Here is a 27,285-nt window from a genome sequence, read left to right as displayed (position 1 = left end):
CGTTGTGAGAAGTATAGGGGCTGTCCATACCTGGTACCAAAACCACCTATCTCCTTTTCTAGTCATACATCTCTCTGATGACGTCCTTTATGCCATTTCTCCTATGCAATTCTTTAATTGCTTACCATACAAATCTCCATTGGCCTTTTGGTGGCAAACTTCAATTCTTCAGAAATGTCATTATATGAATCATAAGCATATAACATATAATAAGCAAAAAATAGTGATGTGAAAAAGTGGGCCTTTAAGGGAGCTGTTGTGGGGTGGTGGGTGAGATCATTAAAAACAGTGTGAATTTCCCAGCCTGCTCACCAATTCTCAGGTCAGTTTAACTGTCCAACTGTCCACCTGCAGTGTCTGTCCAAGACACATATACTTATATAATAAAGTTATGGCCTATCCAGATATATATCACCAACATATTTTTTTCCTGTACTGATATATCAAAAACTCTTCTGAGTGATTATGGATCTCATGAAAGTTCTGCAGTGTTCCTAGACTTGAGATAATAAACACAATGTCGCCTGCAGACAGGAGCATCAAACTCAAATAAAAACACTAAACAGCATATAAGGATCCTCGTGGCTGCATATTGCTTAGAAAACCACATATCAACCTTATCTAGGTTCTACTGTATTTTTATTTATTTCACCAAATATCTCCCAGTTACATTTTAATCTCATTCCTATGTTTGGCACCTCTGATGTAAAGGGCCTCTCCATCTGCAGAAAATCACATTCTTCCATTTTCATTGTGCATTAGGCATCTCCTATAAGAGTAGCAAAGCCCTCTGGCAAAGTGTACTTCATTCTTAAAACTTTTATTTTTACAAGCTTTTATTATCTCTGCCTCCCACTGCCTAAAGAACAATTAGGGGAAGAAAACCTTCACAACAAATATACAAGTCTCATTCTGGATTTAATAAGACCAACATCTACCTGGCAGGAGGTAAGTGGAATGATTCATCTTTAGTCCTCCAGACTTGTGATTTATGATTACAGTTTTAAAAGTTGTTTTTCTCTATGTTATCATTGTTTAAGTTGTTCATCTAGTTCTGCTTGAGATCTTTCCAATTTCCTCTAAGCCTGTTCATTTTGTACTTTGTTTAAATTAATAATCAGAAAGCTGAACAAAGTTCTCTCTCTTATTACGTTAGGAAATCTTATATGATTGTTACATATGCATGGAAAATGCCGCTGGAAGAGAATTTAAGGCAGCATTTTGCTTTTCTAAATTAAATGCATTTTTACAGTCCTCAAAGAAAAAACAGACCCTGGGCAAGTCACTTTACCCCAATTGCCTCACCAAAAAGAAAAAGCATAGTATGATTTTTTTTCCTGTATTTTTTTCAGTCTATTAAAAGTGGTCTACTAAAGAAAATAATTAGCAAAAGTCTGTTGTCTGCTCATACCTTCATCAAGGAAATCCTCCATATGCATACAGATTACTCTCAAAGGTTCTGCAAAATGAGGGAAGCAGCAATATGGATTGGTAGCTTGATACTTTCTAGGTTACTGATCCTTAGTAATAAGATGCATGATTTATTTTAGGGCTTCTTATCTTATTTTTCAGATATCTTAAGAAATGATCCCTGGGGCAGCCAGGTGGCACAGTGGATAGGGCACCAGTCCTAGAGTCCTAGAGAGCGTAGCTGTGTGACTCTGGGCAAGTCACTTAACCCCAATTGCCTCACCAAAAAAAAAAAATGATCCCTCAACACCCTCAAAATTGTTTTACTTCCAGCACAACTCTCAATGTATAATTGATCTAATTTGACCACTACTCCTAGTGTTTTCTTATTTCTACTTCCTAAAGTAGCATATTGGAAACTGCAATGTTAAAATTCAAATGTTGTGGCTCCACTGTTACTGATGAAGAAGAGAGTTTATAGAAATGACACGTATTTTCTAATTTTGTTGTGTTACCTTTGTTTCATTCTTAAATGTTTTAAGATATTATTGCTCAATTGAGTCTCAAGCTAAATTTTCTACAAACTTGTTTTTTTTCTTCTGGTATTTCTCACTAGTTTATGAGGCAATGACTCATGTTGCATTCTCCTCCTCCATTAAGATTTTATAAACATTTACATTCAAAAATGGTACTGCCCTTGGCTACCATGTCTCTTTGCTTGATGAGGGCAAATTTTGTTAGTTTCAGGTGATTTAAGGGCAGGTAGGTGGCACAGTGGAGAGAAAGCCAGGTATGGAGTCAAAAAGATTCATCTTCCTGAGTTTCAACCTAGCCTCAGACACTGCAACCCTGGGCAAGTCACTTAACCTTGTTTGTTTGTCCCATCTGTAAATTTAGCTAGAGAAGAAATGGCAAACTACTCCAGTATCTTTGTCAAGAAAACCCCAAATGGGTCATGAAGAGTCAGACATGACTGAAACAAATAACAGCAGCAAAGGTGATTTAAAGGCTCTCCTGGTCTCTTCATTGTGGCAACTAATTTACATTGGTTAAACTTTTAAAAGAAACAGTGATAATCTATATGGATATTCTTGATCGATTTCCTATTTTTCAGTGTCAACAGTTTGATTATATAAGTCAGGTTGGAGTTACACTGTGTATCTTCTCATTTTTCTCCTAATATGATACTGATCTCTGCCCTCTTAAATCAATGGCATTGTGATCAAAGATAGTTGATTCAGAATTGACTCCCCTATTAGTAACTAGTTGTTTCCTCACAGACTATAATAAATTTCATTTTGGGAATATTATTCATTGTTTACCACATTTAGCATCTCCTGTCTTTAATAAGTGTACAATCTGGTTTCTAACCCCATCAAACAAGTCAAACAAACATTCTTGAAAGTCACCTATTGGGCAGCTAGGTGGCACAGGGGATACAGCATCTAGCTCTGGAGTCAGGAGAACCCAAGTTCAAATCCAGTCGCAGATACTTACTAGCTGTGTGACCTTGCCTCAAAGAAAGTCACCTATTAAAAAGTTCTTAATCAACAAATATAATACCCCTTTTCTCAGGCCTCTTCCTCCTAACTTAATATAACCAGCATTTTCCCAGTCCACCTTGTTTAAACCTTTGTGGTCATTTTTTATTAACTTTTTCATTCGTGTCCAATTATTTACCAAGTCCTGTCCATTCTTCTTCTTTTTTTTTTTGCATTCACAGAATCACAGAATTTTTAAAATTGGAAGGATCCTCAGCCATCCAAGTCCAAGCTATAACCAAAAGGAATCACCACTAAAACATACCTAATGGGTGATTATCTAGTTTCTGCTTGAAATCCTCTAAATGAAGAACCTACAATCCTCCAAAGCAGTCTATTCCACTTGATGCTTTTCTTCATGGCTTTCTACTTTAGAAAATACTTTTATTCTGCTACCCACCCCCAAAATATTGAAATCCAATCTATCCTTTAAGGCCCAGCTAAAATATCATCTTCTCTATGAAACATTACTACTTCCTCTGAATTTACAGAGAACACTGGTGGCACTCAAATGTCATTCATTTTATGCTGTCATATTTGTGCACATTTGTTATTTACCCTACTAAGTTGTAAGTACTTTAAGGGAAGCAACTACCTTTCCATATCTTTTATAAGATTTAGAGTATTACTTTTTATTTAGTAGGTGCTCAATAAGCATCTGCTGAATAAAGTTTCATCTTTACTAAAATTAATAAGATCAAATCCTATTTCATGTATAGTCATGTTGTGAATTTGAAAATACTTTTGAAAATCATATTTGTGACTACAGTCTTTGTCATGAGGAACTGGTTATGGAAAAAAGGTAATATTCTCTATATTCTTTAATTTCAATAGGATTCAAATATATCAAATGCCATTCAGTTTTTTGAATGGCATCCTAATGATCTAAAACAGTAGACAGACTAATGTCAAGTCTCTCCAAATAATATTTTTAAAAAATCTTTGAAAATGGTCACAATGACCAGGAAAGCACATTATACATGGCATGTTTAGTTTAATTTAGTTTAGTTCAAAATTCAACTGTGATGAGAACGAAAGCAAATAGATAGCACAATATATGAACGTAAAAAGCAGCTTTAGACGAGGTAGGTAACACAGATTAATCAAAGAAAACAACACTATGAGATTGCCCTAAAAACCTGGAAAATACGTTGTACATACCCATATAGTTTCATTTTCATCTAAAAAAATTTAAAAGGACAAAAAGAAAAGCTGATTTTCTTATGCTACGTGAGTCCATGCCCTAGATAACAGAAGAAATCCTAACCTTCATGTTAAATATGTGAACAGTTATTGTGTACAAGATACTTCACTAATTGCTATTCAGAAGTTAAAGTAAGGGGCAGCTAGTTGGTGCAGTGGATAGAGCACTGGCCCTGAAGCCAGGAGGACCTCAGTTCAAATCCGGCCTCAGACCAAACACCTGACACTAGCTGTGTGACCCTGGGCAAGTTACTTAACACCAATTGCCTCACCCCCCCCACCCCACCCCCCAAAAGAATGAATTATATTATTTAGGACACAAAGAAGTTTTTGTCCAAGTCTTCTGTATCAAGAGTAGGAAAAATTGCAACTTAAGTATTAAGACACATGGTAAGGGTCAAACATTATATCTGCTTAATAACTGGTTAAAGTATCAAAGTAACCTAAATCACCGTTAATGAAGAAAGTTCTGTAGCAATATCTCTTTAAATTAAATGGCTCTGAACAGAGAGGTTTGGTCTTAAGAAAAGAATCTAAGATTCCTGATTTAGAACTAGAAGGGTCATTAGAGATCACCTAGTCCAATCCCCTCATTTTGCAAATGAGGAAACTAAGTTACAAAAAGATTAACTGTCTTGTATAAAATCAAACTGGTGCTAAGAAAGTCAAGAATTGCCAGGTCCGTTTACTTCAAATCTAGTGCTCAAAGATTTTTGAATGAATAACAACTGTCAAATGAGTGGTACAGAAATGAAATACTATTTGAGTTCAGAGAAACAAGAGATCACTGTAGCTTAGGGTCACTAGGAAAGGTTTCACTGAGGAAGTAATGGCCTAGCATTTAAAAGGAGAAGGGAGAATTAAGAGAAAAAGATTATTCTAAGAGATAGAGAAACTCTAGGTATGACATAGCATGAGCAAAGATATAAATGTTAAAAAATGACTGATGAGATTAGACTAGGACTAGAATAGGATGTTCATTCAGGAGAGGGAGGATTAGGAGATCGAGCTAGAAAGAATATTAGGCTTTTGAGAGACAAAAGGCCACTTCGTGTCAACATTGTACAAGCTCTAGCTGATCCCAATTATCAGCCTCCCTCACTTTTTTTCCCTCCTTAATAATAATTGTAGTCAATTCCCATCATATCATTAGCTTTGTTTTTGTACTTCTTTCTTCCCTTTAAAACTCAAAATGCAAACATAGGCTTGTAGTCTCTTGGAAAGTGTTAGTGGAAAAGGGCCCCAGAGTACTTGATCTGAAAAGTCATAAGCCCTCATCCTAGCAATTAGCTTTTAAAGAACTGTCACTTTCCTGGCTATGGAAGACCATGGCAATTTCTCTCAGCTTCTTGAGAACCACTTTAAATTTCAAACACACAATCAGTGCTATTTTGGGGGCAGCTAGGTGGCGCAGTGGATAGAGTACTGGCCCTGAAGTCAGGAAGACCTGAGTTCAAATTCGGCCTCTGACCAAACACTTGACACTTACTAGCTGTGTGACTCTGGGCAAGTCACTTAACCCCAACTGCCTAAAAAAACCACACACAATCAGTGCTATTTTGGTTAATAGTTTTATTGAATGCATTAATTCTAATCTGGGTTCCCAGTTTATAGTTTCTCTTTAGAAACAGAAACAAAAAATCTCTCTTAAATTCAAGTCAAAGCTACAGGAGGAATATAGGTCTGAGAAAAACTCAGTTTTAAATTGCTTTGCTACATACCATGTGACTGTAGGTAAGTCACTTAACTTCAGTGAATCTCAGCTTCCACATTTATAAAAAGAGGAAGCTGATCCTATCTACTTCATGAGATTATTGCTCTAAGGATCAAATGAAATGTTAAAACACTCTCTAAAACTAGAGTGTACTATGTTAAGTATAAAATATATTAAATTTCCTGTAGACATCTCAAACTTAACATGTCCACAACAATCTGTTATTTTTTCTCCAAAACCTTCCCTCCTTCCCCATTACAATTCAAGGTATCCCCATCCTCCTAGTCACGGAGCTCTGTAATTTTAATGTCAGAATTGGACACTTGACCCCTCACTCAAAACTCATCCCATATGCATAATTTGCTGCCAAGTCCTGTCCATATACTTTTCTCCACTCCCCTAGGGGCATCTCTAGCATAGGTCTTATCACCTTCCTCCTGGACTATTGAAATAAACTTCTGGTTGTTTTCCTCTCCCTCAAATTTGTTCTGACTCTAAGTTATCATCCAATTCAACTACCAAGCTGATTTTCCTAAAGCACAAGTCTGACCATGTCATTCCCTCTACTCAATAAGCTCCAGTAGATATGCTATCAATAAAAATGATAGTAATTATACATTTTAAGATTTGCAAAGTCCTTTACACATATTATCTTATTTAATCCTCATTTTACAGATGACAAAACTGAGGCTGGGACAGGTTAAGTTATTTGCCTTGGGTCACAAAGCTAGTTAAATATCTGAAGCAAGATTCAAACTGTGGTCTTCTTACCTCCAAGTACAGTACTGTATCCATTATGCCACTCAGCTGCCTCTTTTTCCTTTAAGATAAAATATAAAACTTTGTTTGCCTTTCCTTCAAAATTTGGCTCCTTCCTACTTCTCCAGACTTCTTATCCTCTCCTTGACTCCATGTACTCTACAATCCAGTGACACTAGCTTCTTTGATGTTCCCTGAACAAGACACTCCATCTTCTGATGGTGAATTTCTACTGGCTGTACCCCAGGACTGAAATGCTCTCTTGCCTCACATTTCCTTCAAGATTCTGTTTAAGTCCTACTTTCTGCAGGAGGCCTTTCCTAGTCCCTCCAGCTGTTAATACCTTACTCTCTAAAATTATTTTCCATCTACTCCATATATTTTTATGTACACTAATTTACAGGTTATCTCCCTCGTTCCAATGTATATTCCTCAGGGAATCCCATGAGATTGTTTTTACCTTTCTTTGTAAATGAAAAGATTAGGACTGGGCCTAGCACATAAAGGCTTGACTGGTCAGCTGTACATAAGAATGGCAAGTGTATTTTCCTTTAAATAAAAGATATGTAAATTAAGTCAGAAAACCTTGATACAATTCTGATTCTACCACTAAAATGCTCTGGGCCTCAGTTTCCTTCTTATGTAAAGAAAAATAAGCAGATATGCCCTTTCTAGTTCACAGGGTTATTGTAGGGCTCAAAGTATTAAAACACTGTATATTATAAGCTTTTATTCTTAACAGAAAATACCATTACTTTAAGAAAAATCTATATTAAATACTTAAGGTAAAACTAAGAATATCTTCCAAAATTTATGACAATCTTAAAAGTTCAAACTAAATTAATTCCCAAGACCTATCAATCATACCTTCACAACATCTATGGAATCTGATTCTTCTTTTCTGTTCTCACCATTACTATTCTAGTCGAAACTGTCACTACCTCCTTCCCTTGGACTCCATACAAAGTCCTCTTTATTTTCCCTGTTTCCCATTTCTCTTCCTAAATATTTTCTATATACTGTTACAAGAGAGGGTAGGGAAGCTAATTCTCAAAGTATGGTCCTTAGCCCCCTTGAGTAGGCTGAGACCCTTTCAGGGAGCCATCAAGGTCAAAACAATTTTCACGGAGTTGACATGATTTGCCTACTAAAATATTCCTCCCTTTTCTAATTACATATCTGTATAAGGCCAGATTTTCTTAATATATTTCAACTGAAACAACATATCAAAACAGAATGAAGAAGCAGATTAAGAGAATCCAGCTGTCCTCTATTAACCAGACATTAAAATGATTTGCAAAAATTGTAAAAACAATGCCACTCCCTCACTAATTTTTTTTCTTTTGGAAAACAGGTTTTCTTTGTCATTAAAAAATTTATGTAATAGATTTATAATGTTTTTAAATGAATTAATACATTAAAAAATTTTCATCAGTTTTAATTTATAATACAGTAAATATTGATAAATATGACCCACATAAACAAAAACTCTTCAAGGCATTCAGTTTTTAAGAGTATGAAGAGGTCCCAAGACCAAAAAGTTTGGTCTTTGAATATAACTCTAATTACATCATCCTCTCCAAAAACCTTTAGTAGTTCACCATTACCTACCAAGTACCGTCCAAATTCTTGAGCACGAAGGACATTCAAAGCCCTAAATTTCTTGGTCCTTATTTCCCAACTTTTCAGAACCCCATCATTCCCTACTACTCCAGTCCCTAAATATGCTCTGCAGTTTCCTACCCCTGAAAAGACTTTGCTATTACTGTTCTTCTTGTCCAGAATACCCATCAATTATTTGTTGAAATCTTGCTCATTCTTGGAGGTCAAGCACAAATGCTATTTTTCCTACAAAACCTTCTGGAAATCTTCCCAGGAACAAGTAATTACTTTGCTTTTATTAACTCCTATACTTTCTTTAGACTTCCACAGAAGTACCAATACAACCACATTACATTGAAGTACATAGTTTTTCGTATTCTTCATCACTCATTACATTATAAATTCTTTATGAGCAGTGACAATGTCATTCATCTTTGTATCCAACATCTCATCTACCAGGTTTCTTTACCCAAATTATAGAGATAGTTTTTGAATAAATTATTATAAGGTTCTCTTAGATAGTCACAGCTGTATTATACACAACAGTGTGCTAAGTTAATCTATTAATCAATAAATATTTTAGACAACCACTTTCAGTTGACTTTTCACGTTCAAGATCTGTTATACATGTATATATAATATATACACACATGCATACGTAATGTGTGTGTATGTACAAACATATAGATGGTACAGTAGATAGAGCACTGGGCTAGAATCAGGAAGAACTGAATGAAATCCAGTCTCAGACAACTACTAGCCATTTGACCCTGGGTAAGTTACGTGATCCTTGTTTGCCTCAGTTTCCTCATTTGTTAAATGGTATAATTGCACCTATCTTCCAGGGCTGTTTTGAGAATCAAATAAGATAATATTTGTAAATTGCTTAGCACAATGCCTCACAGAAATATTAGCTTCTATTATTATTATTACTCTACTACTATACACACACAGGCTACAAGATACTCTTCTATGATAATAATTTTTTTATAATTTAAAATTTTTATAAAACTAAATTCATCAGTTTTTTTTGTTTTTCCTCTGTTTTCAAGGCTAAAAAAAAAGTTCAAAGATAAGCACTCCTTCCTGTCCTGAACATAATGCTAATCCTCACTATTTCTTAAAAACTAGGAAAGTCTACAGATAAGAATACTTAGAACTAAATAAAACCTAAATTAGAGAAAAACCTCCAAATGCTTTTGTAGGGAAGAAAATAGTAAAGTTCATGTCCAATGACTGCTGCTTATATGGAAATCATGCTTGCATTTATCAAAAGAATGCAATATACAAGACATCAGTGATTTCATCATTAGGAGTTCCTGGGTGTATGACTTGGTAGAAGAGTACTAGGGAACTGCCTAAGGGGCATAAACGTTAAACAACTTGCCCAGGATCACATGGATAAAGTCAAAGCTGGGATCTGAATCCAGATCTTGCTTACTTCAAGCCTAACACCTTGTCTCATATCAAAAACATAAAAATTAAGGTTTACAACATTTAATTGTTCAACTCCACAAAATGCAGAAACAGAGCTTTAAATTTTTTTTCCCTGTCACGCTAAAATATTTTCATAAGGAAAATAAGGGTAAAAAGTATTGCAAGGGCAAGTAAACAACTTATTTAAAACTAAACATAAATTCATGATAAGCAAAACATTAATCAACAAACTGTTTTGACTGAACTGAAATAACAAATAGTAAATGGTATTTATACTTCCAAGCTCCAGGTAGGCCTGAATTTAGACAATGAGCTATGTTTCATCTTTCCATCTTTGTAAGGAACAAACTCTCCACGTTAACTCTTCAGGAAAACTTTGTGAATCTTCTATTCCATTTGCCTATTACAGAAATAAAGTGGGTGGGGAAATAATACAAAGACAAATACTAAAAAAAGTCTAATTTTAATCCAGCAGGTAAAACAGAAGTCCCATTAGAAACAAGAGCACATTAGAAGTAGGGACACATGAAAATTGTTATTGAAAAACAGGAACTCAAAATAAAGTTGTTTTGTTATTTAATTACATTAGCACTTAGATGGTTGAAACTAAATTCTAAGGAAGTAGTTTTTAAAATCCTGTTTCTATAGCTGTACTCCAAGTGGAAAAAAAATCAGTTACTCAACTCTGAAAAGCTTTTTCAAAATGGGATTGACTGCAAATTAACTTTTATTTACACACAAATGTTAGAGCATAGAGAAAATAGCAAAAAAAAAGGTGTTAAAATTGTATCTCTTAAAAAATGACTCCAGGATGTTCTTAAGCAGTGGTTACCTGCAATATTTATGGAATTTTCTTTACAATTAAAAATTTATATAACAAAAGAAACCCATAATTTAATTATTCACCTAACTCTGTATTTTTCTTACTTTTTTTTTTTCATTTCTGGATCTCATTCTCTCTTCCCTTTGGCTATTTTTCCTTTATCTTTCTGTTTACTTTCTTTTCCATTTTCACTGAAACAAAATTTATTCCCCTTTTACAGTTCAGAGTAGCATTCCCTTTTTTGGATATTTTTTTCCTCTCCCCTGGCTTCATAGTTAATTACCAATTTTCCCCTGCCTTTGTTTTCAGGTCTCTCTCATTCTCCTAACTCTTCAGAACACAGCTGCTTTGAAGACCTAAATGGAAGGAAGGCAAGTGGAGAGAGCAGATAAGATTGAATTTATGAACAGGTTCATACTACCTACTTAGTGAGCCCTCTAAGAAGACCTTAAAGCAGTAACAGCCTAGTTAACTGGCGCCCTTAAGCAATTAGCATCATAGTGAACACGGAAACATCTACAGTGGAGTCTAGCAGAACTGAAGGAAGACGTACATTCAATTTCTGTTTGAAAGCTCCAGAGAAGAGAAAAAATACCTGATGTCACAATCAAAGAAGGGGTGGTGGGAAAAAAGGAGGAAGGAGGGAGAGAAAGAGAAAGGGAAGAGGGGAAAAAAAAGGTGGTCTTACAGAAAGTAGAGCCATCTTTCTTATGCTGGGTGTAAGAAGTGCACCCATTATGAGTACACTTAACCCATTTACCTGTTATCTCCCAAGAACTCCTGAAGCTTTCTATTTTCTGTGCTTTGAATCTACAGGAACCAAAGTTTTGATAAAAAGCAAAAATCTGATTCAGCTTCCAGTCTAGATTTATTTTAGAATAACCAGAGGTTAACTTCAAACTTGCATTTCTTACACAGTCTCTTTAAATCTGATTACTTCAGAAAGTATTTTTCAAGTGCCTTAGAACTGGAGAAACATCTCCAGCTTAGTACAATTCAAATCAAACTTTATTTTTCGCAATATATGGAATTTCTCAGGGACTTCTATCTTCTATCTGTGTGGTTTGCTGTGATCATGGGCAAATCATTTAACTTTTTAAAATCTGTTTCCTCATCTGAAATATGAAAATAGTATTTGCACTACCTACCTTATACTGAGAAGAAAATACTTGGAAAATTATAAGGCACTAACTTAATAGGAACTATTGTTATAGGAGGAAATTATTTTTCCTTCTAAGTTTCTTCTACTTAAGTCAACAGATAAATGGGTTATCCCACAGTTAACCAAAGGCACCCAATCAGAAGTTTTTACTATATTAAAAATTTAAGTTTAAAGAAACTTAAATTCCAATAATCAAAACAGTCTATATTAATGCTACATAGTAAGTATTCCAAGGAAGAAAATGTTCGGAAAATTATGTTTTACTTTTTCGTTAAGGTTTGCTCTGTTAACAAATCTTGATGATTTATATTCCTGGTGTTCCTTCTGATCTTTAATTACTTTTAGTTTCAAGATGACTTCCAAACATTTTCTAATATTTAAAAAAAGTAGCTTCTCCCTTAAAATCATAACTTTTGCTTAACTTTAAAAATTCCATTTTAATAAGCTTTGCTAAAGTAACTGTGTTTACTCTCAGATTATTCTCAGCATTAATGAAGTTAGATTACCTACATGACTACTGAAAAGATTTTCAAATGACAAAAATATTTCATTGAAATAAGGAAACTATAACATTTTATAAAATGTAGTCAGCATGACTATGCCTATAAAAATCCTAAACTGAAAAACAATTTAAAATTCTACGAAAAATTTGTTATACACAAAATCCATGTTACATACCTTAAAATTCTGCTTGGCTTTATTTTATAAGCTTAGAGAAACCAGTGCTATATGTATTAAAGATATTCCTTTAAGACTTGCAAATCACGTTATATTTTGAACACAATTCATGAGCATGACTTTAAAAGAATCCTATAATGCACTATTACTTAATGTAAAATATTGTTCTTGAATTTAACTTTTGCAAATTCAAATTTTCACACATTAGGCTTACTCACACTAGGACATAACTACATAACTTACTGGTTCAAATGTAAGCTTCCTTACAATTTTTAAACAATCTAATTTCAGCAAATTAATGAAAAAAAGGTTTAAATATAAAAGTGAATCTTTTAAAAATTTTATAAGTCATTTAAAATTAAGATATCCCTTTGTCTTGTAAAATACAAGATTTAAATTATTATTTTGAGCACATACTAATAATTTCTAAGAGGTTAGTTGGTATGTCTTACCCTTATATTTATGATGCAGTTATGTTAGGTGTGAAAATTAATAAGATTTCATTGCACTGAAGATCTATTGTGTCATTTTAATTAATGGATTTCACAATTTTACTATAAAGATATATTCCATACAAAAATAACAAGCATAACGGGCACATATTTACTTCCTAAGTTGTTAACTTCAATAAAATAACTTTAAATAACCCATAAGATCAAATAGAGAGCAAAGGTTAGACTATTTAAATAACCACATCACCAAATTCAAATTGACAAATGTCAGGCCTTATCTGTGGTGACAGTTACAGAAGTTATTCACTTGAACTTGCAAAACACATCCAAAATCATTTGCATAATTAAATGTTTGCAAATTAGGTATGCATTGTGGATAACTCAAATCAGAGTACTTTAAAAAAAAGTTATGTCAAAGGGCCAGTATACTTAAAAGTTTACTTTATTTTCAATTTTCTTCTATTTTACAGTGAAACCTCAGTTACATTTTCACAATTTAAAATTTTCCACCTCTCTTCAGTCCCATCAAATTTCTTAGATTCCTGAAAAACTGTCAGAATTTTTCTAATTTTGCACAGTCCCCTAAACTAAAGTCTTTGATGCCACTTTCAGTGTTTCCAGCTTAGGATCACCTCCTCAGGGCCCTTTTCTTTTCCCAAAGAGGGGTAGTGATAATCCCAGACACCCAATATAAAAACCAGGGGTGTCTGTTTTTAGCTGAGCAAAAAAGGACTAACAAAAACTGATGGTGAGAGAATAAAACTGCTGAGCAATGGGCTCTTTTTAAAGTACACACACAGGTAGTATGATTCAATTTAATAGCATTAGTGATGACTCAACTTGGCTGAAGACAGACTCCTTTAATACTGAAACTGTTCCCATTATGACCGACACTGTCATAAACTTTCAGATTAAGTTAAATTATTTCACATATTTTCTCATCTTCCCGAGAAAGAAAAAGGATCTTGAAGAAGAGATGTTGCTCTGGAAAATTATGCAAATAATTCCTTTCATTTATAATTTTCTGTCATGTATAACATCCCTCATAGTTCTCAGGAATGCATAAGAAAATTTTACTCTGTGTGCATATACATATGGTTTGAATGTTTCCAGGCAATAAAAAATCTTTTTTCTGAATTTCTAGAGTCTCAATATACTGGACCTCTCCATAAGGATACTTTTTTACCCTTTTACTCTTTAATACAGTTTTATTCTCATTCAAAATTGAATGGCAGGATTCAAGATCAGAAGAGGGAGACCATTTTGAATGAAAAAAAGACAAATACTGACTACTTATAAAACTTATTCATGTACTTAATCAAATTTTTAAAATGTTTTTTACCAGAGACAGAAAAACTGTTATCCCAAATTTCTCATCTCTAAAATAGGTGGCACAAGAGTCTCTAGCAGAAATTATTAAAAATTTACATTATTTACCCTACATGATAAAATCCCTTGGTCCTTCTCATGACAAACAACAATATTAAATGCTCAGAAGTAATTTACATCACTGCTGCATTTTTCAAAATCTTGAAGAATACAAAACCCCCAAACAAATCAACACTATCCCTGTCCTCATTTGTGGTATAATTTGGACTGCAAATTACAAGGAAAGGTCTAACAGTGATGGAACATAGGGTAGGATTTCAAAGCCAAAAGGGACCCTGGAAATCATCTAGTCTAATACCCTTATTTTAAGGATGTACAAACCAAAGCCCAGGAAGTGAAATCACATCACCAACATCATACAGATCAAAAAACAAGAGAGCCAATATATGAACCTGAGTGTCTACATCACTTTTAGTCAGTGCCTTGGAAACAATTCAGGTGTGTTTACTTCAGGCTTAAAGGAAGAAGACATGGTCTCTATCTTCAAGGAGTTAAAAAATTAGTTATCTATGCAGAGTCTAAGGGCAAACTCTATTACCTCCCAATGAAAATTTTTGTTATATTTAGAAGTTTAGTTTCCAGATGATCTACAGGAAAAAATTCTTAATGTCTGAAATTCCAAATTATAGAATCTTAGTTATTAACTCATGTACAGAAAAATACATCTAGGCAAATTTTCCTACAAGCTTCACTAAATGAGTTCTTCAATATGTCTCAATGACATTCCTAAGAAATTTAAGAAAACCATGCTTAGCAATATATTTTTTTGGCAGTGACTTTCAACAAAAGGCCAAAATGCAAAGACTGTTTTTGTGATAGGAATGTGCCAGACTGGCTCTATTAATGTTTTATATCACATTTGAAGCTGCAATTTTTTTACACATTTTAGTGGTGGACAAAGAATTAGCATTTAATATGGACAACAAAAGCATCTCCAACCCCCACACCTAAAACTTTGGTCAAGACACAAGCAGATTAAGAGATATCAATCAAAAGTAAATCACAGAAAAGGACAAATGCCTTTAGAAAGGGTTGGCCATTTAAGACTGATTATCAGCAATTATATTTAAGAAATGTAGTGTAGTCTTTAGTTTTAGATGCTTCTTATATTCACAAATTTTAAATAATTAGACCCTCTTAAACTTAAACTTTTAAGTGACTGTATTAGTTAATGACACTTCAGCATTCTCTCCACTACCTCACTCCCCCTGAAAAATATCAGATACCATGATGTATCAGAGTCATAATTTTCCTGATTTAGCTAGTAATATAAAGAAATCTCTTTTCAGAAGCTTCATGACTGAGAATAAATGCTAGGGAAAGGCTTAATTTAGGGACTGAGTTTCATAAATCTAGAAGAGCAAGCACAGATCAGGCAAACTAAGCCCTAGAGATAACAATGCGACTAGAAGCCAATTAAGTTAAGCAATTTCAAAAATTATTTTCTATCCTTTGGGCAAAAAGTAAATCACAAGTGAGACATGGGACATAAAAGTAAAAAAAAATCTTCTAGAAAAAGAGACTATTTTTTAAGTTAATAGAAACAGCTGAAAGTGCAAAAGGTATTTTGATCAAAATAGAGACTAGGAAACCTCTACTCTATTTACAGGGAAACATTAAACAGTCAAATTTGATCAGTATTCACAATGCAAACAAAGCAATATGACTAGGTAATATGAATAAAGAATTACTACCAATACTTATTAGTTTTTAGCTGTAGCAATAATGATCTTACAATTGTGTATGTGATTAACATATTTCCTTAATGGTCAATGAAATATTGTGCTTTGTGACATAAAACTCTAAAGTATTTATCTGCTTTCAATCTCTACATAATTGAACAAGTTCACTGTTTTAATGTGTCACAATAAAAAATTAAACACAGTTTTCCTCACTTCAAAGTCAGTCACTTTGTGAAAAGAAAAGCTGAAGAAAATACACAGCATTCTATATGAAAACACCTTATATCTTACTTAGATTAAGCCTATTTAAAGTTAAGTTTTGGAAAAAAAAAAAACCTAGATCCTAATAAGACACTATAAAACCTATCTGGCTTATCTTTCACCAAAAAAATCTTCAAAAAACTAGATACCTCAAAAATTAATCTCCTTCATACATCAGCCAAACTAATTTTTCCTCTTTCTGACAGGTACAGCTCTCTCACCTATGCAAGGCATGCTGTCCTAGCTAAATGAGGAATCCTTTCTATTGCTTTCAAATGCACCAACCTTCTCAAAAACACTGGATGGGGTCATCAAACAAAACCTGATGTTCTGAATGATGGTATCGGTATGTCTCCAGCGTCTTCTATCATGCCGCAGCCAAGACTGAACAGCCTCGTACAGTTCTATCTCTGGGAACCTGCTCAGACGGTCATTATCCAAATAAGACATAAGCTTTTCAAAGCTCAGATAGGACAGGAAGTCAGGTCTTGACATTAGTGGCACAAAGTTCTCTAGCAGAAAGGAGTCCAACTTCTCCCTGACTCCCTCGATGTTTACACCAAAATCATCTAAGAGTCTCATAATTTCTGCACAATTTTCTAAGCAGATTTTGGCTAAGAGAAAAGAGCAGCAGAACTTCACCACTTCTATAAGTTGAACATACATGGCAGCCTGCAGGATTTCATGAACAGTATTCATACTCAGTTCTATAGTTCCATAGTACATGAATTGTAGGACATGGCTGAAGCCTGTAGCAGTCAGACCTTTCAAATGAATTTTGTCCTGATCTCGCTCCCTCATGTCAGCTGTGAACATTATCCTGAAGTAGTCACTCTGGGTGGCAAGGAGTGCTTTATGAGCCTGGAATTGGTGATCTTCAATGACAAGTGTGACATCAAGAAGCAATCCCTCCTCATACAGTGCTCTGAACCCAGCAGAGACACTGGTGTCATGGATGGAGGAACTAAACCCTTCCACGTCCCCTGCCATGAATCACCTGAAAAAAAGTAATCAAAATAAACAGCATTAATCATTCCCATATTTTGAAGATATCTAAATAAACTCTTCTAGATTAAACATACTTAAACAATTATCTGAATTGTATCATCTTACTCCTAATATGCAAGCTCTTACAGGTAACAAAGAATACTGCTTGCAAGTTATGCTGTTTTGGTTTCCCCAACCTTGAAGCCCTATAAAAAAATATAACAATACATCAATAGCAAAAAGTATATAAATTGTTAACAGTATGAAACAAGTTTAAAAACTGTAATGTTAAAAGGACATCCACCTGATATTAAGGTGTATATAGTCTACTGATTTCATATCATTCAGGGTCAATTATTTGTAAGGACTTCCAAACACCAGGCATTACAAAGGGTTTTTCTTTAAATTGTTGAGAAACAGATTTTATAGGCATTATCCTCCTGGACTATGGCTACAACCTCCTAACAGACCTTCCTGCCTCAATTTTTCTACTTTTCTAATTCATCCTTCATATCCACTACCAAAATAAAGTTCCTCATACAAAGATGTGGTCAGGTCACTCTTCTGCTCAAAAATTTTCAGTTATTCCCTATTTCCTGAGTAAAACTCAAACTCCTTTACCTGCCATTTAACATCTGAGACTTACTCTACCTCATATCATATTATTCCCCTTCATTTATTCAATGTTGCAATCAAACAAGAACAATTCTCTATACCCAAAACATACCCCATGCCAGAATGCCCTCTCCAACTCCTATTTCTGACTACTACTTTATCTTTTAAAGTCCACCTTCAAATGCCACCTTATCCCTGAAACTTTCCATGATTCCCCATCAAAAGACTTTTTCCCTGTAAGATCTCACATAGAATTTTTTGCCACCTCTCACATAATGAATATTATGATGAGTGTCTTGTCTTCACTATGTATTTTTGTCCTATCCAGTAGAATGTAAGGACCTTGAAGGCAAAGACTCACATTTTTGTCTCTATGCCTAGAACAGTCTTGCAAAAAAAAAAAAAACAACTTTTCAAATTGAAATAAATACTAGATGGGGCAGCTAGGTGGCACAATGGATAGAGAACTGGCCCTGTGGTCAAGAGGACCTGAGTTCAAATCGGGCCTCAGACACATGATACTCACTAGCTGTGTGACTTTGGGCAAGTCACTTAACCCCAATTGCCTCACAAAAAAAAAAGAAAGAAATACTACATGGCAAGCTTCATTAAAGTAGATATCTATCCAAATTTGGTAACTTCTGAGGCTCACTGCACAATGCCCTGCTAAATGTGTGCCGAATGAACAAAAGTAGGAGCTCTCAGTTTTTAAAAAAGGTAAAATACTTTTGTATATTTTTTTAAAGCAAAGTAATAAAACTCATGAAATCCTAATGGACAACATGGCAAGATATAGATTAGATGATAACATGATTAAGTAAACTGAGAAAAGTTATGGAAACTCAAAACCTGTTCATTGACAAGTCGTCATCTTGAAAAGAAGTATCTAGTGGACTGCTACCCTTTCCTTGGTCCTCTGATGTCCAACATTTTTAATCAGCAATTTGGATGAAACCATAGATAGCATGCTTGTCAAATATGCAGACAGGTAACGCTGGGAAGGGTAACTAATACTGACTGATAGAATCAGTATCCCCAAAAAAAAAATCTGCAAGGGCTGAATCAAATAAAATGAAAATCAATAGAGATAAGTTCTATATACGGGTTCAAAATGTCAACTGCTTGTTTAGACAACAATTCTTGGAGGAAAAAAGTATCAGGTATTTAGTGGACTGCAAGCTATCAATAAGTAAACTGTATAACATAGCCAAAAAAGTTCATGTTATCCTAACTGCCTTAAGAAAGGCAAGATGGCATTGTAGTGAGTTGGCCTTGGACTCAGAAAGACCTGAGTTCAAGTCTTACCTCTGACATATTCACATTGCATGACCCTGAGGACAAGTCACTTAACCTCTGAATATGCAAATAATTCTCTAAGAATTCTATAAACTGACAAACTTAGCAGAGAAAGTTCCTTTTTGCAAGCGCCCTAAATCATGAAATCACAGATCTAGTTTTAAAAACATTTTTAAAGGATCCAGAATAAAAGTGATCATAGTTCTGCCATATTGCCCTAATCAGCCCATATCTGGGGTGTTCAGTTATGGATACCACAAAGCCAAAGTAGAGCTCATTCAAAAAGAGGCAATCATAATGGTGAAAGGACCAGACGGATTTTTAACCCGGAGAAGAGAACCGCTTTAGTGGGGTGATAATCATGGTCTTCAAGAATCTACTACATGGAAATAGTCTTGAGACTTATTCTGCTTGGCTCCAGAGTTAGGAGTAACGGGTAGAAGAAAAACAGTGTGGTAGAGTGTAAAAAGTACTGGCTCTAGAGTCTGTGGGCCTGAGCTCAAGTTCAACTTCTAACACTACCTGTGTTTAATCTCTTTGGGTCACAGTTTCCTCATCTATAAAACAAGGTTATTGGACTAGACAGCCTCTAATGTCCCTTACCACTCTAAATCTATGATTTCAAAGTAGCAGAGATGCCCAATAGAAGGTAAATCTTCCTAATGATTATAACTTCCCAAAAGTGACACTGAGTAGCCTAGAGTTTACTGAGTTCCCCTTCACTGTAGATCTTTAAGCAGAGTTTGGATCAATACTTGTTGGAGAAATTGTAGAAGAGATTCTTGGTCAAATACAGGTTGTACTAGATGGCCTCTGAGGTTCCTTCCAGCTCTGTGATTCTGTAATCCATTCTTCTGATAATTTGAAACAAAATAATTTCCATCTTCTCATACAGTGGGAAGAATTATAGAACACTAAAATATTAAAAGAAAAAAAAACAAAAAAAAATCCAAGGAAATCCAAATTGTTAACATATATGTGTATTCACACCTTCCCTTTTATTTTGCCATACTGAATAACTGTGTGAGGGGGGTGTCTAAACATGCACGTATGTGTATACATACATGCTTACAAATACAGTTTATGTATACAGATGTTTAAACACACATGCATATATGCAGGGTATCCCAAAATCCTTAGACTTTTGAAACCACGTATGTATATATTCATACGTATTCATATATACATAACACACGCTTGTACACACAATCTTAATTCTGATTCAAATTCAAAATTTGAATTCATTATGGAATACTATTTTTCAATTTTACTTTGTCCAAGAGAGCTTTTTTTTTGGCTATAGAAAAATTAAATAAAAAATCAACAGGCTCTCCTAATCCTTTAGTAATTAAAAGTAATATATTTTCAATGTCATGAAATATTAGGATTGAATAATAAGACTGGCCAGTACTTTGGAAAAATAGATCTAAAGTCTATTTCAGATATTATATTTGTCAAAACAGGCTTACTGACAATCAAATTTAAACTAATCTAGCAGCTTAATCTTAGTTATTCGAAAAACTTTAAAAAACAAAATGCATGAAATAAGAACTTTAGAAATAGTACAAATACACTAGGTTATCAGAGAATATGATGTTGTAGTTCATCACAGGGGATACACTACACATATATGCATATAGATATATAAACAGTCTATACATCATTTACAAGTTTTCCTAAGAAACAAATTATATTTGCAAATTCTACTGAAAATGGCCCTTAGCCCAAGGGTAATTATTACTTAATATACAGGAATGATTACTGAAATATCAATATGGGTAAGTGAAAGTACTGCTTCACAGAGCTTAAATCAAAAGCTAACAGAAGGAGAAATAACAGTTTATAAGTGTACTGCCTTAAAAAAGGCAGTTTCCACTTTTTCACTACACTGCTAATTCACCACTTACTTAAAACAGAGCTATATCTCTCCTCTCCTCAACTCTTTTTTCTCTCTGGTAGTTTCTGCCATACTTGGGACATGTTCCAAACAACTTATTGCACGCTTAATCAAAAGTATGCCTTACCTATGTATATGCACGACTTAGAGGTTAAAAAATCCCTAAATGTTTTCCCTACAAAACAGCAAGAGGAGAAAAATGCTGAATTGCTTTTATTCATTCTACTTTGCAACCCAGGCTCCAGGAGCGCACTGGAGCAAAAAAGTGTGCTGTCTATAAATGTATATAGAGATACATGGCATAAACTAAGATACCTTTTAACGTCACTGCAAATTCAAATAATTTTCATTCTTAAAACACTGTGGAATGCCTAATGAACCAATAGTAGTAAAGCTTACCTGATCTATGTCTATACTGTGAAATTTTAATTCCTAAATTACAGCATGTGTCCAATAATCACTCTTTCTAAATGAAAATGCAACGTAGTTGAATCAGCAAGATCTTCTTTGACTCATACTTCATTTGTATTACAGTATTATGTACAAATAGGGATTCAAATTATTTGGTGAATAACCTCATTTGGTTCAAGTACATTTTCTCTGCAATGACATATCTGAGTTTATTGCAGTTAATGTTTTTCAAACAGTAAAACACTGAGAACATGAACTCAGCCTCCTATATATACATGAGTATTTCTGCACAATTGTCATTCAGTCATTACCAACTCTTTGTGACCTTATTTGGAGTTTTCTTGGCAAAGATACTGGTGTGGTTTGCTATTTCCTTCTACAGCTCATTTTACATATGAGGAACTGAGGTAAATAGGGTTAAGTGACTTGCGCAGGGTCTCACAGCTACTAAGTGTCTGAAGCCAGGTGTGAACTCAGGAAAACGAGTCTTCCTGAGTACAGGCCTAGCACCATATCCACTGTACCACCTAGCTGCACAATACAGATTTTCAAATCCATACAACAATGATTGCAACACCATATAGCCAATCAGCCTGGCTACATAAAGTGCTAATGTGAAAATTATTCTTGAAGATCAGGTAACTTCATAAGCTCAAAGACTGTTTTCCGTAGCCACAAACCACATGCCAAAATTCAGTAAGCTGTTTTGCAAATGTGTGCCACTGGCCATATGGGACTGCATTAGGGCACCATTTTGGCTAGCAGAAGTTCATCATTACCACTGTTAGAGTGGGACAGGCTCAACTCTACTTAAAGCATATCTTGGACATTTTGAACTAACAAAATAGACATAAATCTACACATCTGCTATTCTCAACCTAATAATTTTACTTGTTTTGAAACAACTCCTAAAAAGAACGGTTCTCACCAAGATAATTATTAAGTAGGTAAAAGAATTGTTGACCCAAGTACAGTTTTCATTATGAATTACTAATGTACATCTGCATATCATGATTGTGGTGATATGAGGTTCCTGGGTGGTCAGAGGATATAAACAAACAGTTCTCAAAAGAATTTCAAACTATTAGCAACCACATGAAAGAATGCTCCAAATCACTAATGAAAATATTACAAATCAAAACAATCCTGACACTTCACCTCACTCTATAAATTGGTAAAAATGACAAAACACAGAAACAGAGTTGGAGGAGGTAAGGGAAGAGAGGCACCCGAGGGGTAGAGAATTCACTGTGAATCAGTATAACTTGTTTGGAATTATGCAAATAAAGTGACTAAAATAGAATATCCACATCCTTTCACCTAGAGATTCCAATACTACACTACATATACCCAAAAGAAGTCACTGATAAAAAGAAAGTCCCTACACACATTGAAATATTTATCACATTTTTTGTGGTATCAAGAACTAGAAATGAAGTAGATGCCCATTAACTGGAAAATGGTTAAAAAAGGTTGTAGAGATGAATGCAGTGGAATATTTTATTGTACTGTAAGAAATGACAAATATGATAAATACAGAGAAGTATGTACAGACTTACATGATCTGATGCCAAGTGACAATGAGTAAAACAATGTAAACAGAAAGAACATACAAAATTCAAAGTAAACATAGCAAAATTAAAAAGAACAAGCATGGTCCCAAAAAGAGACAGGAGAAGACACCATCCAACTCCTTTGTTAAGGTGAGAGATCCACAGGTATGAAATATAACATATTTTCAGATTTTTTTGATTTATTAATCAGTTTTGCTAAATTTTTTCTCTTCCTTTTTCTTCCTTTAAAAATATTATTTATTAGCTGTGTCTCTCAGAGCAGGGATGATATTAGGAGAAGTTCTAGTGATATGAAAAACAAAAACTATCAATAAAAATTTTACTTAAAAAAAATAAAGCTATGCTAGTGGAGCATAAGCTTTGAAAGGTATAACAGGGTAGTACAGTTTCATCTTGAGGCCTGAAGGTGAAATGTTTCCAAGTTTGAGCCTGGAGAAGACTATCTACTAGGTGAATTTTTTTAGCCACAGGAACTCAAAAACAGTCTAATATAATGCGAAGTTGTGATCTACTGTGTTTGATGAAATACCAATAAAATTATAGATTCTTTAAGTACTCATACTGATATGTATTAGTCAATAACATGGACATGTCATAACATAAAAATTAAAAAAGGTTATCACAACCCTCAATTACCCTCTTTCACACCTCTCTAAGTCTCTATCCATTCTCCCCTATTTCCTTCTCTTTTAAAGAATGAGGTGACCCTTCATATTGCCAAGACTAACCTTGTCAATCCTTGATCCTATCTGTTTCCATGTCCTCTGGAACCTCCATCAATCAATTATTCCTCTTCCTTCTCCTACATCTTCAATCTCTCCCCTCTATTGGCTCCTTCCCCCCTCAATTTATGCTTCGATCCCTCCTCTCATCCTAAAAATAAAACTTTTCCTTGACCCTGCTCACTCCCTTCAAGCTATCATTCTCTCTTTACAGATAAATATCTAGAAAGATGATTTACATTTGCTGCTTCCACTTAATCACTCACTCACTCTTTACCCCCTTTACAAGTGATTTCCATCTTCATATTCAATTGAAGCTGCTTTCTCTACAGTAACAATCTTGTCACTTGCCTTTTTAAAGTCTTCATCATCCCTTGATTTCTACATAGTATGACACTGTTGACTAATGCTCCTTCTTCACAATTTTTCTCCCTTAGCTCCCAAGAAATGGTAGTCTTATCTCTCCTACACACTACTCCTTTACTACCTCATTATTCCTCCTTTCACAAAACACTAGGTTTTCTTAGGCTCTGTCTTTGGATCTCTTCCCATTCAACTCTCTCCCTTTTTAGCAATCATTTCTATTCCTTCAGCAATTATCTGTATGCAGATGATTCAAAAATCTTTATGCTCACTTAACTTCTCCCTAGAACTCTAGTCCAATATTCCCAACTGTTTGCTATCTATCTCCAGAAGAGTGTGCCACTAGCACCTCAAACTCAGTATGTCCAAAACTGTATTAACCTTTAACAAATCTTAATACTCTAAATACACAGTATTTTATCAATGTGGATTCTCCCTCTACTGACAGAGATCATAAGACCTCCATGCTTTGGCAGCAGTGATCAGGAGAATAAATGATTTAGGATTGAAAAGGACCTTATAGCTTATCTAGTTTATCCACCCCATATTACAGATGAGAAAACTGAAGCTCAGCGAAATAAAATTAAGAAGCATCAGTATTTGGACTCAGGTCCTTTGAACTACTCAGGCCAAAAGAAAAAAAATTCATTTAGTGACTAATTTTGCAATAACGGTACTAAAGAATTTAGGTAAACTGGCCCTTGGGAGACAGACACACAGTCTATTGCTGGCCTTATGTCAGAAGCTGTTCTTGATAGATGGGACTTCGCAATTCCAACGGAGCACAAGGGTCTGACCTTCTAAGAACCTAGGGACAATCCTATGTTCCACTTTCTATGCTCTATTGAAACATCAGAGTATGTTTCTGTTGATGGAACTGTCATTTTCCCAGTGACCACTGATTCCTCTATTAGCCTCCATATGCAGTTGCCAAATCATATGAATCCTACATCTACATCTCTTAATTCTATTTCTTCTTTTCCAGTCACTTCCTCTGATACTGTTCATGAACTACTTAAATTTTTATTGAGATCTTTTGTTTATATAATCTACATTTCCCAATATATTTCTACTCCCTCCCCTGCAACTCCTCTCACAGTAAAAAATTAAAAAGAGAAAAAAAGGGGATCAGCAAAACTAATCCATCAAGCAAGTTCATAATTCTATAAAGTGTTCCACAGCTATAGTTTCTTTCCTCTCCAAAGAAGGAAAACAGGTGCATTCTCATATATCTTCTTTGGTGATTAAGCTTGGTCATTATTAATGTCATTTGTGGAAAGGTCTCACCATTAATTTCACAAAGGATACCATTATAATTCCTTCTTAAAAATCTTATTTATAATATAAAGGTTAAGTTTTTGGTAGTAGCAAAGAAGTAAACACCCACTGATTAGGTAATAGTTAAACAAGTTTGGTACATTAATGTGTAAGAATATTGAATATTATTATAACACCCCAAAGCATTCTTAGGACTCCTGCACCTTGCCATCTGCCCTTCTGCAGTACTTTCTGCATGTCTTTCCACCCTGTAACTAAGTTTTCTTATATGTAATGTCTCCCTCAAGAATGTGAGCTCCTTGAGATCAAGGGCTAGCTCCTTTTTCTGAAACCTTTTTTTCCCCTTCCTTAAGGACCCTGCCTTAAACCCAAATCACTCCAGCTCTCATAGACTCTCTTAGCCAACAACAGGTCCAAGGCCAAGCCCGACTTAGTCAATGTTTGGGCCCAGATTGGCTCAGAGTAAATGTAAATAGCAATTGTTTCTGTTTTGGCCAGAAACCAAGAGGGTCTTCCCCTCCCAAGTAAAGACGTCATTCATTCTCTGACTCATTTCTTAGTAAACCTTTAATCACTGATTTGAACTGATTCAGTCAAACTGAGACCAGTTAAAGACCTAAGCTTAAAAAGGCCAAGATCTCCCACTACATCCAGGGCCTTCTCTGGTCATCCTGATCTATATCTTGCCACTGGACCCAATTGACTCCAGAGGAGAAAGTGAAGCCGGTGACTTTGCACAGCTCTCCCCCTCATTTAAATCCAAATTCACTTGCATGTCATGGCATCACCTCCCTAATATCATGGTCCTCTACGAGAATGAAGGACACACAACAATAAGCTCTAACCACTTGTAAATAAATGTTTTTTCACCTATTCATTATAGCACTCAGTTTAAATACACTCAGTTTCAATATTTTGTTGTTGGTCTTTTCACTGTACATATAATTTTCTGCTCACTTCACTTTGTAACGGTTCTTGCATGCAAGTCTTACACATCTGTGGATTCTTCATAATTGCTATTCTTCATATCATTCCATAAGACTTCATTAATCTTTTGTTATGTGCCAACCACTGTGCTAAGTGCTGAGATACAAAACAAAAAGTGAAGTAGTCTTGGCCCTCGAACAGCATATGTTCTAATGATGGAGATAACACACATACACATACACACACACATTATTACATTCGTATTTCACAACTCGTTAGCCATTTTCCAATGACAGGATTGTAGAAATGAAGCCAGAAGGGATCTTACAGCCACTGAATACAAACCCTTCATTTTACAGACGAGGAAAACAAGATACAAAAAGGCACCCAGATCTAATATAGGATTTTGACCTAGGTCTCCTGAATCTAAGTCCCATGATCTAGCACTTAATATTGGGAATAGGGGCCATCTCCAGTCATCCTATCTATATCTTACCACTGGACCCAGATGGCTCTAGAGGTGAAAGTGAGACGGCACAGCCCTCTCTCACTTAAATCCAATTCACTTGCAAGTCATTGCATCACCTTCCTGATGCCATGGTCCTCTTCTGAGAAAGGACAAACAATAACAACCCATGATCTATCTCACATGCTGCCTCTCAAGGGGCATCTACTTTGTTTCTAGATCTTTGCTAAAACAAAAGAGTACTCCTATAAATATTCTGGAATATATAGAGACCTTTTTTCCCTTTCACTAACTTTCTTGGGGTATATTTTAACAGTGGGATCTCTGTATTAAAAGGTATGGATATTTTAGTCATTGTCTTAGAATTAGAAATTGCTTGGACAGAACTGTTAGACCAATTCACAGCTCCATCAATGTTGTAGCAATATGGTCTTCTTTCTACAACTCCTCCAACACAGACTATTCCCATTTTTTCTGTCACCTTACACAATTTGCTGGTTGTAAGGAAAAATCTCTAATTTGCTTTGATTTTCAATTCTCTTATTAGTGACTTGAGGCATTCTTTCACATAGCTGTAAAAAGTTTGTAATTCATCTTTTGAAAATTGTTTATTCATATTTTTTGACCACTTATCTA

General features: G+C 34.8%; 1 protein-coding gene across 2 annotated transcripts in view; it reads right to left on the bottom strand.

Annotated features, from left to right (window-relative positions):
* KLHL15 (kelch like family member 15) overlaps positions 1-27,285 on the bottom strand; it is a 61,445-nt gene that overhangs the window by 22,030 nt on the left and 12,130 nt on the right. For both annotated transcript variants that reach the window (XM_020989877.2, XM_078146623.1), the window contains exon 3: positions 16,399-17,110. In XM_020989877.2, the coding sequence (XP_020845536.1) occupies positions 16,399-17,103 (705 nt within the window). In that variant the 5' untranslated portion in view covers positions 17,104-17,110. The remainder of the gene's footprint in view (positions 1-16,398; positions 17,111-27,285) is intronic.

This window comes from Phascolarctos cinereus, unplaced genomic scaffold, assembly GCF_003287225.1.
Source record: "Phascolarctos cinereus isolate Bilbo 61053 unplaced genomic scaffold, phaCin_HiC Scaffold_726;HRSCAF=1367, whole genome shotgun sequence".
In the NCBI taxonomy this organism is placed as follows: Eukaryota; Metazoa; Chordata; class Mammalia; order Diprotodontia; family Phascolarctidae; genus Phascolarctos; species Phascolarctos cinereus.
Note: the sequence above shows the minus strand (reverse complement) of the source record. Positions and strands in the feature narration are given on the sequence as shown.